General features: G+C 48.6%; 1 protein-coding gene across 1 annotated transcript in view; it reads right to left on the bottom strand.

Annotated features, from left to right (window-relative positions):
- Positions 1 to 18,178, bottom strand: part of SMCHD1 (structural maintenance of chromosomes flexible hinge domain containing 1) — a 2,317,253-nt gene that overhangs the window by 1,565,823 nt on the left and 733,252 nt on the right. The window contains exon 21 of the mRNA XM_078687460.1: positions 16,091 to 16,187. Coding sequence (XP_078543586.1) covers positions 16,091 to 16,187 — 97 coding nt within the window. The remainder of the gene's footprint in view (positions 1 to 16,090; positions 16,188 to 18,178) is intronic.

Genomic DNA, 18,178 nt, shown 5'->3' with positions numbered 1-18,178 from the left:
GGCACCATCTACAGAACACTGCGGTCTGCTGCACGTCCTTCCTCCGGAATCCGACTGCCCAGCTCGACGAGACCCGGCTTCCCTGGCACCTCTGACCTCTACCCACCTCTACAGCACAGCTGAGAACCGTGGGTGCGACGAGACCTCGAGGGACCGGCCATCGCCAAGACTGCACGACTTCTGCACAGCAAGCCCGCCGAGTATTCCACTGGTGAGTGCTTTGGGGTCCGAGAAGCCCCGACTCTGAGCAGCTCCAGCTCCGAAGTGCAGCCCCCCAGCATCTCCACGATCTGCGTGGGGCCCTTCTGCTTTCCGCTGCTCACCGCGTTGTTTGGCTACTAGCCCGTTGGCTTGTGGCCTTCCTGACGACGCCCGACGACATTTCTGCTGCTGGTCTGGTTGCTCCAGACTGGCCCTTGCTCCCTTCCAGAAGAGGAGCACCCCGGACCCTCCTGGTCCACTCAAGACGCCATTTTGAGTCCACCGCGTGGGCTTGAATTAGCCAAGGCTTGTTGCCCAATCCTGGGTAACTTCGACGCCAAAGACTTCATCCTTCGTGGGACAGCTCGCACCTCCATCCTGGTCGCCGACAACGCCTCCTGGTCCGAGAGACTGCAGAGCCCAGCAGCGCCCACTCACCTGACTGCGGTGACTTCGCCCGGTGCCATCCTGGTGCCCACTTAATCACTGGCTAGTGATTCAAGAACTTGGTCCCCTCTGCTTTCAGGTTTTCTTCTTCCTTGATCCAGGCTTGGATCCATCGAACTTTCCTTCACTGGTCGCCTGCCAGCAACTTCTTCCTTCCAGGCTCCTGGTCCGGCAACGAGATCCCCGACGTCTTTTCAGACCTATGCAGCTGCAGCCCCTGGGCTAGGTAACTTCGGCACTTCGGTGTCCCAGCATAGCCTCACTATCCTAGGGTCAGGATCCACTGTCGTTTTCTTCCCACCAGGTCGGGTTCGCCCGTGAACACTAACTTTGTGAATTCTAGCTTCCATAGACTTTGTCCCGCATCCCGCGTGAGAGTGCACACTCTGCACCCGAGTTCCCTAGGCCTCCTGCTAGTAATCTAAAGGTTCAGTAGTCCAGTCCTAGCGATCCCAAAGCCTCTGAGAATCGTTACTTACCTGCTAGTAATTCGCATTCCACTTTTAGCGTATATGGTTTTTCGTGCCCCTCGGGCATTTGTGTAACGTGCTAACTTAAAAGTATTTTCGTAAGAGTTTTGTTGTGTGCTTAGCACCCTGTCCTCATAAAGAGTACAGGGTTGTTGTGATTCTAATAAATACATTGTTTATTTTCATAACACTTGTGTGGTGTCCTTTCACTGGGTGTTCAAGGGGTAATGTGATGGTAAAACAGCTGGCTTAACACGCCCTCTAGAGTCTTAGCCTTAGACTGCTCGTATCCATGCTACTAGGATAGCTGGTCTATAAGGTTGACTTACAACCAATCATCAATAAGGGTTGTTTGGACTGATATATAGTGATCACTAGAATAGTGAGCACTGCACATCAGGCCAACTTCTCACATTGGTGGCAGCGGTGGGATTTGAGCTTGCTGTTGTTTTACCACACATGCCCTAAGAATATCTTGTGAAAGATCACATAAGTACTAAAGGTACATATAACTTAGCTTAGAATACTCTGAGTTCTACTGAACCAGCTGTTGTAGCTCCTAGGGCCTAGCACACCCTAAACTACAACTCTAGCAAGGGATCAGTAGGCAAACATATAGTGTAGGTAAGTGCACCACTTACACCTCACTAGAAAAGCATGTCGACTCAGGGGGACTCTACTGAGACTCCCCTGGTCAGTGTTGACCCTCCACAGGTCACTTCAAGATATGCAGCTCTCAGCTTTCAGGAGATGAGACAAATCTGTGTCTCCAGGAAACTGAAGCAGGGGTCTAACCCCACCATTCCCTTTCTGATAGGTCTCTTAGAGACATATGATGCCAGAAAGCTCTCTCAGTTACATGAGAGCATGCCAGCCTTAGAGGGAACCTCTGGGGATCCAGATCTCCACAACACTGATTCAGCAGTTGAGGAGGAGGATCAGGAGGTACTCTCTGGGGATGAGGTAGACAAAGGTCTTGAGGTAGTCAGAAGGCTAACTAGGACCAACTTAGACTTACTTGGGCTAGGATCTGGGGGCCCCCCAGTACTGACCCGAAGTGGGCCTAACCTTGGAGTTAGGAGAGATAGATCTCTTTCTAGGGACTCCAATAGATCTCTGCACTCTAATGCCTCTTCTCAAGGGAGAAGGAATCCTCCACAGAGGAGATTTACTTCCCCTCAGAGAAAGGAGCATGAAGCTAGGATGAGGCAAGCTGAACTGAGGATTGAAAGGGAAGAAATTGCCCTGGCCAAAGAGAAGCTTGCCCTGGCAAGAGAGCAGCAGATGAGTGGGCTAGCTCCCACTGGTGGCAGCAATCTCCCAAGAGATAGAGAGAAGGGTTTAGATACTAAACACCTGACTAAAATAGTGCCCCCCTTTAAGCAAGGGGATGACATCCAGAAATGGATGGCTGCTCTGGAGAGGGCCTGCACTGTGCAGAACATTCCCCAGAGTCAGTGGGCAGCTATACTGTGGCTCTCCTTTGATGGTAAAGGTAGAGATAAGCTCCTCACTACAAGAGTGGAGGATGCTAACAATTACCAGGTCCTGAAGAATACACTGGTTGATGGGTTTGGTTTAACCACTGAACAGTACAGGTTGCTGTTCAGAGACACCCAGAAAACTCAGTCTCAGGACTGGTCTGATTTTGTGGATTGTGCCACTAAGGCTTTGGAGGGCTGGTTGCTGGGTAGCAAGGTTACAGATTACACAGGATTGTATAATCTAATGATGAGAGAACAAATTTTGAACAATTGTCAGAACCAGTTGCTGCACCAGCACCTTGTTGATTCAGATCTGACCTCTCCCCAAGAATTGGGAAAGAAGGCAGACAAATGGGTCAGGACAAGGATCAAGCAGAACCAGAACCAGAACCAGGGTGGTCAGAAGAAAGCAGACCAGAAGGGTAATGTAAAGAATGAGCAAAATGACCAGAAGTCTTCACCAGGTCCCCAACAAACCAAAGAGGGTGGGGGTCAGGCTTCCCAGAAGAAGAAGACTCAAGAAGGCCAGTCAAAAAGGTGGTGCCAGTACTGTAAAAGTAAATCTCACTGGTTTAGTGAGTGCACCAAAAGAGGAGGAGGACAAACTCCTGCCACTACAGCTCCTAAAGCAACTGCACCCCCTAGTACAGTCAGTAGTGGTAGTGTCACTCCCAAGGCATTAGTTGGGTTAACCTTGGGTACTGAGGGGTCTGACAACTTAGTTGGCACACTCACTCAGGCTGTCCTTGTCTGTACAGGGGATATGGATATGTCCCCTGAAATAAGTCCCAATACTTTGGGCAAATACAGGCAGACACCTTTGATTAATGGCAAAATGGCTCAGGCCTATAGGGACACTTGTGCCAGTGTCACCATGGTGACACCTAACTTTGTGGACCCTGGACAGATCATGCCAGGTACTGATTTCCTGGTGACCAATGCCAGCAATGTCACTACTAGTCATAGTGTGGCAATTGTGGCTTTCTCCTGGGGTGGAGTGAAGGGACAAAAGAAAGTTGTAGTCAGTTCAGACCTCCCAGTTGATTGTTTGTTGGGCAATGATTTGGAGTCATCACAATGGTCAGAAGTGGAGCAGAGGACTCACATGGAGATGCTAGGCTTGCCAGCACATGTGCTTGCTGTGACTAGGTCACAGGCCAGAAGATGCCCCACTGAACAGGTGCTGGATCCTGAAATTATGGACCAGACACCTCCCAAGAAGAAGAGCAGTAAGGGTAAGGCTTTGCCTTCCCCCTTGCCCCAGGTTGAGGATCAAGTCTCTGAGGAGGCTGATCTAGCAGAGCTGAGGGAAACTGAGCCTAAAGAGCTTGAACTTGATCAAGTTGAGTTTCTGGGCTCAGGGGGACCCTCCAGAGCAGACCTGGGGAAGGAACAGTTGAGCTGCCCTTCCCTTGAACCCCTCAGACAGCAGGCTGCTGCTGAGGCTGCAGGGAATGCCACAGGTGCCCACAGGGTATACTGGGAAGATGGACTCCTGTACTCTGAGTCAAGAGACCCCAAGCCTGGTGCAACCAGGAGGCTGGTCATCCCCTTGTCTCTGAGAGGTTTCCTTCTCACCTTGGCCCATGAGATTCCCCTTGCAGGTCATTTAGGTCAGACAAAGACTTGGGACAGGCTTGTCTCACACTTTCACTGGCCCCATATGAATGAGAATACCAAGGAGTTTTGTCGCTCATGTGTCACTTGCCAAGCCAGTGGTAAGTCAGGTGGCACAACAAAGGCCCCCCTCATACCACTACCTGTGGTGGGGGTTCCCTTTGAAAGAGTGGGGATTGACATTGTTGGTCCAATGGAACCCCAGACAGCATCAGGACACAAGTTTATACTGGTGGTGGTGGACCATGCCACCAGGTATCCTGAGGCTATTCCCCTTAGGACCACTACAGCCCCTGTAGTGGCAAGAGCCCTAGTTGGAGTGTTCTCCAGAGTGGGTTTTCCTAAGGAGGTCGTTTCTGACAGAGGTACAAACTTCATGTCAGGATATCTGACTGCCATGTGGAAAGAGTGTGGTGTGAACTACAAGTTCACCACACCCTATCATCCACAATGCAATGGGCTTGTTGAGAGATTCAACAGGACCCTGAAAGGGATGATTCATGGGCTACCTGAACCTCTTAGGAGGAGATGGGATGTCCTGATCCCCTGCCTCCTGTTTGCTTACAGAGAGGTCCCACAGAAGGGGGTTGGCTACAGCCCTTTTGAGCTTCTGTATGGGCATCCTGTAAGAGGACCCCTGTGTTTGGTGAAGGAAGGATGGGAGAGACCTCTCAAAAAGCCTGCAACCAACATAGTGGACTATGTACTTGGTCTCCGCTCCAGGATGGCTGAGTATATGGAGAAGGCATCTAAAAACCTTGAGGCCAGCCAGGAACTTCAAAAAGCTTGGCATGACCAAAAGGCTGTACTGACTGTGTACCAGCCAGGACAGAAGGTGTGGGTGCTGGAGCCAGTGGCCCCAGCAGCTCTGAAAGACAAATGGTCTGGGCCCCACACCATCATTGAGCAAAAGGGGGAGGTTACCTACTTGGTGGACCTTGGAACTCCCAGGAGCCCTCTCAGAGTGCTCCATGTTAACAGGCTCAAAGCATATGTTGACAGGAAGGACATGAGCTTGCTCATGGCCACAGATGAGGGACAGGAGGAAGAGAGTGACCCTCTCCCAGACCTGCTCACTCAGAATCCTGATGATGGGTCAGTTGATGGTGTTGTCTTTTGTGGCAGCCTCACTGAACATCAGCAACAGGATTGCAGGCAAGTTCTGCAATCCTTTCGACATATGTTCTCTCTGACACCCAGCCAAACTGATTGGTGTACCCATGATGTTGACACTGGAGACAGTCTGCCTGTCAAGAGTAAAATCTACAGACAGCCTGATCATGTTAGAGACTGCATAAAAACTGAAGTGCAGAAAATGTTGGAACTGGGAGTCATTGAGCCCTCAGATAGCCCTTGGGCTAGCCCAGTAGTTCTAGTGCCAAAGCCTCACACCCAGGGTGGTAAGAGAGAGATGAGGTTTTGCGTAGACTACAGAGGCCTCAATGCAGTCACTAAGACTGATGCCCACCCAATCCCAAGAGCAGATGAGCTTATAGATAGATTGGCTTCTGCCAACTTCTTAAGCACATTTGATTTGACAGCTGGGTATTGGCAAATCAGGTTAGCTGAGGAAGCCAAACCTAAGACAGCATTTTCTACCCCTGGAGGGCATTATCAATTTGTGGTAATGCCCTTTGGACTGAAAAATGCACCTGCCACCTTCCAAAGGTTGGTGAATCAAGTCCTCACTGGGCTGGATGACTTCTGTGCAGCATATCTGGACGATATTGCTGTCTTTAGCTCCACCTGGGAGGATCACCTGGTCCACCTGAGGAAAGTGTTAGAGGCCCTGCAAAAGGCAGGCCTCACTATCAAGGCCACAAAGTGCCAGATAGGGCAGACACAGGTTGTATACCTGGGCCACCTTGTAGGTGGAGGCCAGGTTCAGCCACTGGAGAGTAAGATACAGGCCATCAAGGACTGGACTCCTCCAATCACCCAGACTCAGGTTCGAGCTTTCTTGGGCCTGACTGGGTACTATAGGAAGTTTGTCAGAAATTATGGGTCCATAGTGACCCCCCTTAATGACCTGACAAGCAAGAAGATGCCAAAGAAAGTTCAGTGGACAGCCAGCTGTCAGAAAGCATTCAATGACCTAAAGCAGGCCATGTGCACAGCACCTATCCTCAAGAGTCCAGATTACTCCAAGCCATTCATTGTCCAAACAGATGCTTCTGAGTTGGGTGTGGGAGCTGTTCTGTCTCAACTGAATTTTGATGGTAATGATCAGCCTATTGCTTTCATTAGTAGAAGGTTGACACCCAGAGAGAAAAATTGGTCAGCTATTGAGAGGGAGGCCTTTGCTGTGGTCTGGGCCCTGAAGAAGCTGAGGGCCTACTTGTTTGGCACTCACTTCACCATTCAGACAGACCATAAGCCCCTCTTGTGGCTAAATCAGATGAAGGGTGAAAACCCCAAACTGCTTAGGTGGTCCATTTCCCTACAGGGGATGGATTTTACAGTGGAGCATAGACCTGGGACTGATCACAGCAATGCTGATGGGCTCTCCAGGTATTTCCACTTAGAGCAAGAAGACTCACCTGGTCAAGGTTAGTTTATTGTCCCAAAGTTTGGGGGGGGGTCATGTAGGAGAGTAGGGTCTGCAATCCTATGATCACCCAGATTTTTGCTTTTTGCTGCACTGGTTTACGACTTTCCCTGGCTGTGGGCCTGCTAATCAGACCCACAGCCTAGCTGTTCTCTCTATCCAAATTGTACTCAGGTACTGAATTGGCCCTGGGCCCTCTCCAAGTCCCTGTACTCAGGGCTGAGGTGCACCCAGAAGTCTCCCAGGGGCTGAAGCATGTATTATGCCACCCCTGGATTGACTAACTAAAACTGACACAACTGGCTGCACGACAGCTGGGGCAAGGTGGTGTACACACCCTTTGCTTTAGATATAGTATACCTATATCTAACCCTAAAATGGACACACAGATCTCCTATCAGTCACTCCTATGGCAGGCCTTGACAATCCTGAAGGCAGAGTGCTTGGAATCGTGTGAGATGGTGCTCTGGCATGAGCTGAGCCTGTCTGCGGCTTTCGGGACCCATCCCCTAGCCGTTTCCATGATATCGCATACCATATACTCTTAAGTGCATTATAATCCTCGCGGTTATGTGCCAACTCTGGTATCGCTTTATCAAAACATGTCGAGTAAGGTGTCATACGAATTGGAATACTAACCCCTCGCCAATTCTGGCGACGGGGTTAGCATTCCACCCTTCTAGAGGGACACGACATGCCTGTAACCTATAACCCGGTTAAAAGTCAGACAGAGCCTTAGCATCCACAAAATGGATGCTGCCACCGAGACACAAGTCTGCCCTCCTGCTGCTGGGAGTCCTCCCAGAGCAGGAGATAAGGACAAAGGGTTTCCTGCCAGGGGCGGTGCCAGCACCGTCCCAGACAGGGTTTTGTGTATTGTAGGTAGGCAGGGCTTTAGAGGAAGGTGACTGCAAGTAGCACCCCGGTGCTCACTATGCATAGGCCGGCTTGAACCAGTTCCAGGGTCACTCCAGACCCTGTGCTGGGGAAAAGCCCGCCAAGGAAGTGGGTGTAACCACCCCCCTCCTAGTCCCACCCATAGGGCAGGACTTAGTCGCGTGCCAGCCCCTTTTTACAGGATAAAGGTAGAGACTGGCCCCCTTCCAAATCAGATCATCTTTGAATCCTGAAACTACTTTCTGCGAAAGGAACTCAAGACTTCTTCCTAAGATTTCTCCCTTGTGACTAAGGAGTAGTCACCCTGCACCCGCAGGCACCATCTACAGAACACTGCGGTCTGCTGCACGTCCTTCCTCCGGAATCCGACTGCCCAGCTCGACGAGACCCGGCTTCCCTGGCACCTCTGACCTCTACCCACCTCTACAGCACAGCTGAGAACCGTGGGTGCGACGAGACCTCGAGGGACCGGCCATCGCCAAGACTGCACGACTTCTGCACAGCAAGCCCGCCGAGTATTCCACTGGTGAGTGCTTTGGGGTCCGAGAAGCCCCGACTCTGAGCAGCTCCAGCTCCGAAGTGCAGCCCCCCAGCATCTCCACGATCTGCGTGGGGCCCTTCTGCTTTCCGCTGCTCACCGCGTTGTTTGGCTACTAGCCCGTTGGCTTGTGGCCTTCCTGACGACGCCCGACGACATTTCTGCTGCTGGTCTGGTTGCTCCAGACTGGCCCTTGCTCCCTTCCAGAAGAGGAGCACCCCGGACCCTCCTGGTCCACTCAAGACGCCATTTTGAGTCCACCGCGTGGGCTTGAATTAGCCAAGGCTTGTTGCCCAATCCTGGGTAACTTCGACGCCAAAGACTTCATCCTTCGTGGGACAGCTCGCACCTCCATCCTGGTCGCCGACAACGCCTCCTGGTCCGAGAGACTGCAGAGCCCAGCAGCGCCCACTCACCTGACTGCGGTGACTTCGCCCGGTGCCATCCTGGTGCCCACTTAATCACTGGCTAGTGATTCAAGAACTTGGTCCCCTCTGCTTTCAGGTTTTCTTCTTCCTTGATCCAGGCTTGGATCCATCGAACTTTCCTTCACTGGTCGCCTGCCAGCAACTTCTTCCTTCCAGGCTCCTGGTCCGGCAACGAGATCCCCGACGTCTTTTCAGACCTATGCAGCTGCAGCCCCTGGGCTAGGTAACTTCGGCACTTCGGTGTCCCAGCATAGCCTCACTATCCTAGGGTCAGGATCCACTGTCGTTTTCTTCCCACCAGGTCGGGTTCGCCCGTGAACACTAACTTTGTGAATTCTAGCTTCCATAGACTTTGTCCCGCATCCCGCGTGAGAGTGCACACTCTGCACCCGAGTTCCCTAGGCCTCCTGCTAGTAATCTAAAGGTTCAGTAGTCCAGTCCTAGCGATCCCAAAGCCTCTGAGAATCGTTACTTACCTGCTAGTAATTCGCATTCCACTTTTAGCGTATATGGTTTTTCGTGCCCCTCGGGCATTTGTGTAACGTGCTAACTTAAAAGTATTTTCGTAAGAGTTTTGTTGTGTGCTTAGCACCCTGTCCTCATAAAGAGTACAGGGTTGTTGTGATTCTAATAAATACATTGTTTATTTTCATAACACTTGTGTGGTGTCCTTTCACTGGGTGTTCAAGGGGTAATGTGATGGTAAAACAGCTGGCTTAACACGCCCTCTAGAGTCTTAGCCTTAGACTGCTCGTATCCATGCTACTAGGATAGCTGGTCTATAAGGTTGACTTACAACCAATCATCAATAAGGGTTGTTTGGACTGATATATAGTGATCACTAGAATAGTGAGCACTGCACATCAGGCCAACTTCTCACACAGAGGCTCAGGATCACAAAATGGATGCTGCTGCCACAGACATAAGTCTGACCTCCTGCTGCTGGGAGTCCTTCCAGCGAGGGAGGCTTTGACAATAGGTTTCCTGTCACAGGGAGGTGCTAGCACCACCCCAGACAGGCTATAGTGTATTGGGGCAGGGAGGGCTGAATGAAATGAGACACTGCCTGGGGCACACAAGGTGTCCCATGCATAGTCCAGTTCAAACCGGTGCTGGGGCACTCCAGCCCCAGCTCTGGCGCGAAACTGGACAAAGGGAAAGGGGTGTAACCACCCCCTTCCTGGGTCCCACCCATAGGAGGGACCTAGCAGGTAATCCAGCCCCTAGATTTGGGATAGAGGTAGGAGCTGAGTCCCAAGACTTTAGATATATCCTGACTGAAACTCTGATACGAAACTCTGGACCTTTGACATCCTACTCGACGTAGAAGACTGAAGAATCTCCCTTGTGGTCAAGGAGTGACCACCCTGTGCAAGCAGGCACCATCAAGCGCTCAACGGCTTGCTTTGTCGTTGCTCCCGCCGGAGCTCGAACACAGAGCCTGACAAGACCCGGACTTCCAGACATCCAACAGCCCGATCCACAGCCACAGCAAAGCTGAGACCCGTGGAGGCGACGAGAGACGTGGGACCGGCCATCTTGGAAAGCCAGCGAATTGCTTTCCATGCAACTTCAGAGGCACCCTCGAAGTTGTGCATTTGGGATTGAGAAGCCCCAGCCCCGAGCACCGACTGCACCGAAGATCACCTCTCCACACTCACCGAGTGCTGCGTGGGGCCCTTTTGTATTTTCCTGCTCGACGCGTCTGTCCGGTCACTTGCCCGTTGGCTAGTGGCCTCTGTGACGACGAAACCCGAAATCTACACTGCTGGTCTGGTTGCTCCAGACTGGCCCTTGCTTCCCTGCGAAGGAGGTTGATAGATTGATTTTAACCTGTTCACAATGGATGCCTTCCCACACATGAATAAAATGCAATAGTGGAGTACTTGAATATACCGTGACATTGATAAATTGTCACTACACCTGAGCGTAGTAGAGTGTAGACTTGTCCCCTATACATTTTCAGTAGCTATATACCTCTGAAAAAAAACGTCAGGAGAACAATATTTCCAGTGAAGAAGAGATAATCTGTCTGAAATGGTGAAAAAAATGCTGGTTCAAATATTAGTAAAGCCTGAAGAAGGAGGTTGGACCTGTAGATACCTCCGAAACGCGTCACTTCTTGGTCTACTTGTTATAAAGTTTTTTTTGTTAATCATATGGATCTATTGTGCAACATATGAAAAGGATAACAAACAAGATCATATGTTCATCTGCTGTTTAGGATTCTTTTTTTAATTTTGTACTTATTGATCTGTACTTTTTGATATATATGTGATTTTATACTGTTTATCTATGTGGATATTGTATTTTAATATTTTAAGTGATTATTGGAAGCAAGAATGCAGAGCAGGGGAGATATATGATGTATCTATGTGGATATTGAATTTTAATATTTTAAGTGATTATTGTAAAAATCAAAAGAAAGAAGAGTTTTTAAATCATATACATAAAGATTTTCATATTGGATTTTTAGGCTACTGTGACATTGACTCTGTGATAGTTGAAGGTGCTTTGTGGTGTGACATTGTTATGGTATGCAACTAAATCATCCCAAAGAGAGTTTATTTTAGACCTAGTGATTATCATGAATGAAATATGCTTGTGATGTGATGGGTTGTGAAAATGTATTTTATTGCCTGTGAGGTTTGGTTGGGTACTGCTTAGAGTATTCTGTCATCGGCATTGTTTGTCTTTATTTGCTGTATATTGGAACTGAAGCTGCTGGTATATGTATATGCAAAATTCTGTATCTATATTCGAAAAAAGTGAGATATGTTATGCTGTATGTGCTAATAAATATTGAGTTTTTTCAAATAGGCCATTCATTATTGATTGGAATGGCTCCAATGTTATCACTTAAGTAGGTGTTTTCAGGAGTGACACCTCTGTTAAATTACCGAGCTGGCAGTTTTTTTTTTTTACTGTTGTTCTCTACGTATCTCCCCTGCTCTGCATTCTTGCTTCCAGGGGTCCTCTGCTGTTTCTGTGGTGGAATGGAGTGACCACCTTCGTTAGGAAGGAGGAACGTGTGCGAAGAAATAGTTTGTCTGGGTAGAAGCTGGTGTATGGAGGATTAACTGAAAGAGCTTGAAGCTCACTGAGCCAATGCAGTGGCCACTAAGAAGACCATCTTAAGAGTCAGACATCTCAGAGAACAGCTATACAGGGGCTCAAATGGGAAGCCTATGAGAAAAGTCAAGACCAAATTTAGGTCCCATTGGGGCACGATGAAAGGGGCAAGGGTGAGCAAATGTTGCAAACTCTTAAGGAAACTTGTCACAGTAGGCGACCTAAACAGTGAGGGCTGATCCGGCAACTGCTAAAAAGCCGAGGTAGCAGAGAGATAACCTTTAACTGTGCCCAAGGCAGGGCTTTGACAGGCTATCAACAGCACATAAAACAAAAACTTCAACAAGGAAGCAGAAAGTGGATCAACATGACATGAAGAACACCAAGTCACAAATTTGTCCCAACAGCGGGCATATACAGTTTTGTTGAGGGGCACCTGTCTGCCAAGATATCACCACAAATCTTGGAAGGACCAAAGGCATTAAAACTGTTGCCGCTCAATCTCCATGCATGAAGGTGGAGTGTGCGAAGATTCAGGTGCAGAACCCCACCCTGCTGCGGCGACAAGAGATTCTCCTGAAGAGGCAGACTGATCGGAGGAGGGTGCTCATGCTCAGAAGTTCCGGATACCAACATCTCCTTTTCCAGTCCAGACCCACCAAGATGACTTGGGCCTGGTTAGTCAAACTCCTTGAGAACAAGGGGCTGGAGCGGTATTGGCGGAAGGGCACACAGGAGTTCACTGGACGATTCTAAGCGGAACGTGTCTCAGAGCCAGAGCCACGTTGGAAAATCGAACAAGCTGACGTTGCGACTTCTCATTAGTGGAAAAAAGATTGAGCCAAGATTCTCCCCATTCTCTGAAGCGACCTTCTGGCAACTCTGAATGGAGATGCAATTCATGATTTGCAAGGCATTGGCAGCTAAATTGTCTGCCCTGGCATTCAGAGATCCTACCAGGTGCTGTACGACACAGGAGGATGTCCTGGAGCTCCAGACAACTCCAAAAGTACAGGGGCTCCTGGCACAGGGTCTACGATCCCACTCTGCCCTGCTTCTTGCAATGCCGCTGGGGGCCGTTGTCCATGAACACCTGGACCAGCCTTACATTGAGGGATTAGAGGAAGCCCTTCAATGCCAGGCGGATGGCCTGCAGTTCCAGGAAATTGATATGAACCTGAGATTCCGCCAGAGACCAGAGCCCTCTTATTTCCCAAATGACCGCCCTAACCCAGAAGTGATGCATCGGTCGCCACTGACCGCTCCGGTTGGGGTAGGTATATAGGTTTGCCGCTAATTTACTAACGGTTTGTTAACCACCTCCGAAGATCTTTTCCAGTCTCCCCTGAAATCTGGATCAGGTCTAAGAGATTCCTCTGATGCTGTGCCCACTTGAACTTCAGATCCGACTGCAGAGTTCTGCGTATACCATGGAGCATGCTTATCTAGCAGGATGCAGGAGGACATAAGGACCAGCAGCCTCAGAGTCAATCTCACTGAAATCGAGTACTGAGGTTGAAACATCAGCATCCTAGCTTCTTTGCTCCGGAGCATGAAACTGCAGCATGCCCAGAATGGCTTGGATGAAAGGGAGCGTCTGAGAAGGAGTTAGGTGAGACTTCGGCATGTTGATAGTGAACCCCAGTGAGTGCAGAAGGCTTGCCGTAGTCTGGAGGTGGGTAACAACTGCCTGGGACAATTCTACCTTCAACAGCCAGTCATCTAGGTCGGGGAGAACTGGGACCACTGACCTCTGCAGCTGTGTTGCAACCACCACGATCACTTTTGTGAACACCCGAGGGACACTAATGAGGCAAAGGGGAGCACAGTGAACTAAAAATACTCCTGGCCTACCGTGAAACGCAGGTAACATCAGTGGGCCTGCAGGACAGGAATGCATAAATACGCATCCTGAGGGTTCAACGCTACTCTCTTTGGGAAGCATGGGCAACAGCTGTGCAACCTAGTCCCACAATGCATGGGTATATCAGCCCAAGAGGTATGCGGTGAACACCGACCGCAATGGTAGGCTGGTGGAAGAAAATAGCCTCTTCCCAAAGGTATCCAGCTTTTTTGATTCCCTATCTGGGGGAGTGGAAGAGAATGCGCTGGAATTGAGTGTGGCTGTCGAGGCCTGCACCACCACGCTCTCGGGAGACGGCTGTTGGGTGAGGAAGACCAGGTCTCCAGGGGCAGGGTGGAGGCACCTGGCAATTATCCTGTGCACAGGAGCTCCAGTGCAAGGTTTAACACAAGCGCCTGTGACAACATAACGAGGGCCTCATTAAATGGGATTAGGGGCTTCTCAGAGCGGGCCCTGGGTTTAAGCACTTCCCTCAGGATGTTGTTCTTGACCTTGACAGAGGGCAACTGCAGGTTAAGGACCTCCACTGCTCCTCACATTTTATTGGTGAAAAAGCTCTTTCCTCGTTGGCAAGGATAGGAAGAGAAACCTGGCTGGAGTCTGGTGAGGTGTACACAGCACTGGCATATCCCAGCTCCTCATAGTATTTTTTCCCCGGGTAGGGATCATCCTCCATGGGACCATATGTCTCTTCAATACCCCTTCGCCCCCTGGGAACGTGGGGCTACCCAACGGCGTCAAGATCAGGGTAAGTTGACGCACTCCAGGAAGCACTGGTGTCAACATCGAGCGGAGTCGAGGCAGCACTGTCTCAGAGTCAGAGAGGATAGAGTCCTCCTCAAGTGGCACCAGTGGCGTCAGAATGGCACAGAGGGAACGTTGTGCCGGCGTAGGTGTCAGTCTAGATAGGGAATGGATCCAGAGGGCCCAGCTGGTGTCGGAGCAAACCCTCCGGTGGTAATCCATGGTACCCAAAGGCGCACCAGAGTAAGCTATTGGTCCAAAGATGGAGTGCATGGCTTCATATAGCTCCTTGAGTTGGGCTGGGGTAACTCCAGGTTCAGGGAACAAGGAACAGGGTGGAGCGGACCCAGTTGTTGGCTCCGCAGGTGGATAGAGGAAGCAGGGCTTGGAAGAACGGCGCTGACCGATAGAGGCCAAAGAGCGCTTTAGCTTATTCTTCTTGTGCCTTCTTTGAATTACCCGACTTTGAAGAAGACAAATGGATCGACTCAGAGAGCGGGCCTAAGGTCTCCCTCGGGATCAAGATCGGTGCGGAGCCTTCTACCATGCTGTCAGGAGCTTCATCGGGGGCTCGTAACTCGCCTTGGGGTGCATCGACTTGCAGTCAGAGCAGGCCTTGGAGTCGTGGCTCGACCCTGGGAAAACCAAGTGTGGGACAGAGACAGACATCTGCCTGTGACATATTCCTCACATGGTTTAAATCTGCACTGCTAGTGTAGAAAACAAAACTGATGTCAGCTCGTTAGGGTGGTGCCTATATAGGCATAACACATATCACTTCAGATGCAGATGTGGAACTGATCGACGCCACATACCAGCACGCAAGGTCCCGGTCAAGATTTTCCGGATCCAGTCTGATGTCTGAGGAATATTCTGAGGTGAGAAATCTGTGGTTATAATTCTCTATCAGATAACACCAACCTCTAACTTTTATCCTTAAAGCTGACAAAGACAACTGAATATGCCTCTTGATTCTGAGATTTTAGGAATGGCTTTGATATCGCTGATAAAGTGATCATACTTTGTGGGGCCTCTGTATGTGTGACCAAGTCGATCCACCAGCGTGAAGCCATTAAACCAACAAGCAACCTTTAGAGCCCTATAGCAAACTAGATAACGCAAATTCATTTAACACAAGACCCACGACTTCTACAGTATGATTTGAGTTTTAATCAGTATTATCGGCAACAAGAAAGTAGACAAACAAGGCGTCGCTCACAAAAGTGGTTATTTCCAACAAATCCAGATAAGAAAAGAAATGGCAATTTGTGCTTCATTTTACTTGCAATATCTGTTAATAGAACTATGTTTTTACATTACATTCATAGCATTTTCATCACAGCCATCGATAATTCACATGTAGGAGTAAATATACATTTAAAAAACATTCAAATGTGTATTATAAGATTGAAGTGACTATTGGTATTCTCTTTGTATGTACGAACATGTCATGGTTTAATAAAAAGATTTACACAAAAAAAACATTAAAATGGAAAAACACGTATCATGAAATCGAAATCTGGCACAAACTGCATAGCATGCATGTTCCTCTCTTTTCTGCAGGAGGCTTAGTTTCAAAATCAGCAGTACTGCTTGACTTAACAATTACACCGCATTGTAATATAATACTCGCTACACCTGTTCACTGCACATGCACGTGAGAATAAAACAAGATTTTTCCCACTTGCAATCAAAATATATTAGGCAGTGTTCCGAATTAATGTTCTAGGTCGTATACAAAAGTGCTTTTTACAAAACCGGTTTACAAAATTCGTCCTACCTTGCCTTGGCAATTGTTTACATGACCTTTAGCTGTGATGCCTTTAATAAGACAATTTGTTCCTTTAATTATTTCTTCATATTGTATCGTCAAACCACTAAAACATAAAAAATAAAGTGAAAATAAGAAATGAATAAAATCGAGCAACAATAATTAATTAGCAGTACCTTGGTCTGCAGACTCAAATAAGCCGTATGTTTCTCTGCTGATCACGAATGTCGGAGGAGTGAAAACAACAAAAGAGTCGTGCAGGTCCCCTGAGAGAGGGAGTGGAGGGCGGCGCCAACATGCAGGTGTTTCAAGGACGTTCGTGTAAGCAACTCATTAAAGTCTGTAATGTCGCACTACTTAAATATTGTACAGTGCTCTTGATTTTATAAAGCACATTGAAATGAAAATACCACAGAGGTGTAATTGTTTAAGTAACGTAACTCCGTTAATATTCCACGTGAAGTTAGGTATTCTATTACACGGTATAAAAAAACATCCGTCGTTGCTCCATCATAGCTTCAATACATGCAAAGCAACCTGGAAACTTTAAAACAGGCAAACGATGTATCTTCAAACTCGCTTTTGTCACTGGGTTTTCAATACTCCCCTTTACTCTTTAATAACGGCCATTTTAGACGATACTTTTATGGAGCTCGTGCCTGTTACCCTGGAATTATGTTGTCAGGTAAACCCATTTTCTGTCACGCAGTTGCCAAAGCACCCCACAATTAAAACATTCCTGCCACCACTCGCGCCTAAAACCAAGAACACTATCCTCTTCTCGGCACTGCACCATCACAACTCACACATTTCAAGCTGTGTTATGTTTAAAGGTCTTACAGAGCGGGATACTCACTCTAAACTGAATATCCCGGCACCGATCATAGCTGATAAAATCCCAGCTTAGAGAGATTAGTGAATCTTTAGAACAGCCAGGGTTCAGCGCTTTACTAAAGTAATAAGGTGTTAGCAGGTGCGGGTGGAAAGAGGGAATTGATTCCAACGGAGAGGGGCAAAATGGGAGAAGGGGCAGTCCTACTCCTGACAAGTCAAAAAAAACATGAGCATAGCCAATAGGTTTCGCCTTTGGGACCTAATAAGTGTTTATCCATGCAACAGTGGATGTTGCACCGAGGATATTGTGCAGCATAACTAAATACTTATAAGGTCCCAAAAGCGAGACCTATTGGCTATGCCAATACTTGAGGCCCTTCCCTTGGTGCCTTAAAAGCCTTGCTTTGCCAAAGCTGGCACGTTCATGCAATGTGTGGAATGAAGGAGATAAAACCAAAACAGACCTTAAAGTCTGCTCTTCAGCCAGAGGACAGCGAAAACATCCCAGTAGCGCTGCTTTTGCAGACGAGCAGCGGAGTGCGGGAAATATTTGAGGGGGGTAAGCAGCACACTGGGGAGAGCTAAGTGCTGCATGGAAAAGAAAGAAGCAGTTCCCCAAAAGTGAACAGTGTAAGGATGCACGTCAGCCAATCAGAACAATTGTAAAAAGGCTGTGCTGCAGGGGCTGGACAAATACAAGAGGACAAGCCATTGAATAACAAGCATTGGCATAGCCAATAGGGTCTCGCCTTTGGGACCTTATAAATGCTTAGCCATGCAACAGTTGATGTTGTTGTACCAAGGATATTGTGCTGCCTAAGTAAACACTTATAAGGTCCCAAAGGCGAGGCCTATTGGCTATGCCAATGCTTGTTACTGTATGTGGTGAAAACATACCAGTGACATGAAAAGAGTGTTTCACATGTACCACATGGAATTACCATGTCCATCAGAGAGAAGGAGTTGCCTGCATATAGACAATCATCTTGTGTGCACAGTCAGAGTGCAAATGGACACCATAGTTTGCTTCAATACTGTGTGCTATGCACATACTTCGTACACACATTTGAACTGCAGAGGAAACAGGGCATAGTAGTCTTACACCCTCTACATACCCACTCCCTTGTCTTGCTTCTTGGCCTTCCCTACATGATGGAATTGCCCATCCTCTCACTCACGTCTGCTCCCACCTACCACTAGGTCCACGGGTACTGCTGCCTTCTTCAAGTACAACAAACATACATTTTCAGATAAAATACACTA

This window comes from Lissotriton helveticus, chromosome 4_1 (genome assembly GCF_964261635.1).
Source record: "Lissotriton helveticus chromosome 4_1, aLisHel1.1, whole genome shotgun sequence".
Lineage (NCBI taxonomy): Eukaryota > Metazoa > Chordata > Amphibia > Caudata > Salamandridae > Lissotriton > Lissotriton helveticus.
Note: the sequence above shows the minus strand (reverse complement) of the source record. Positions and strands in the feature narration are given on the sequence as shown.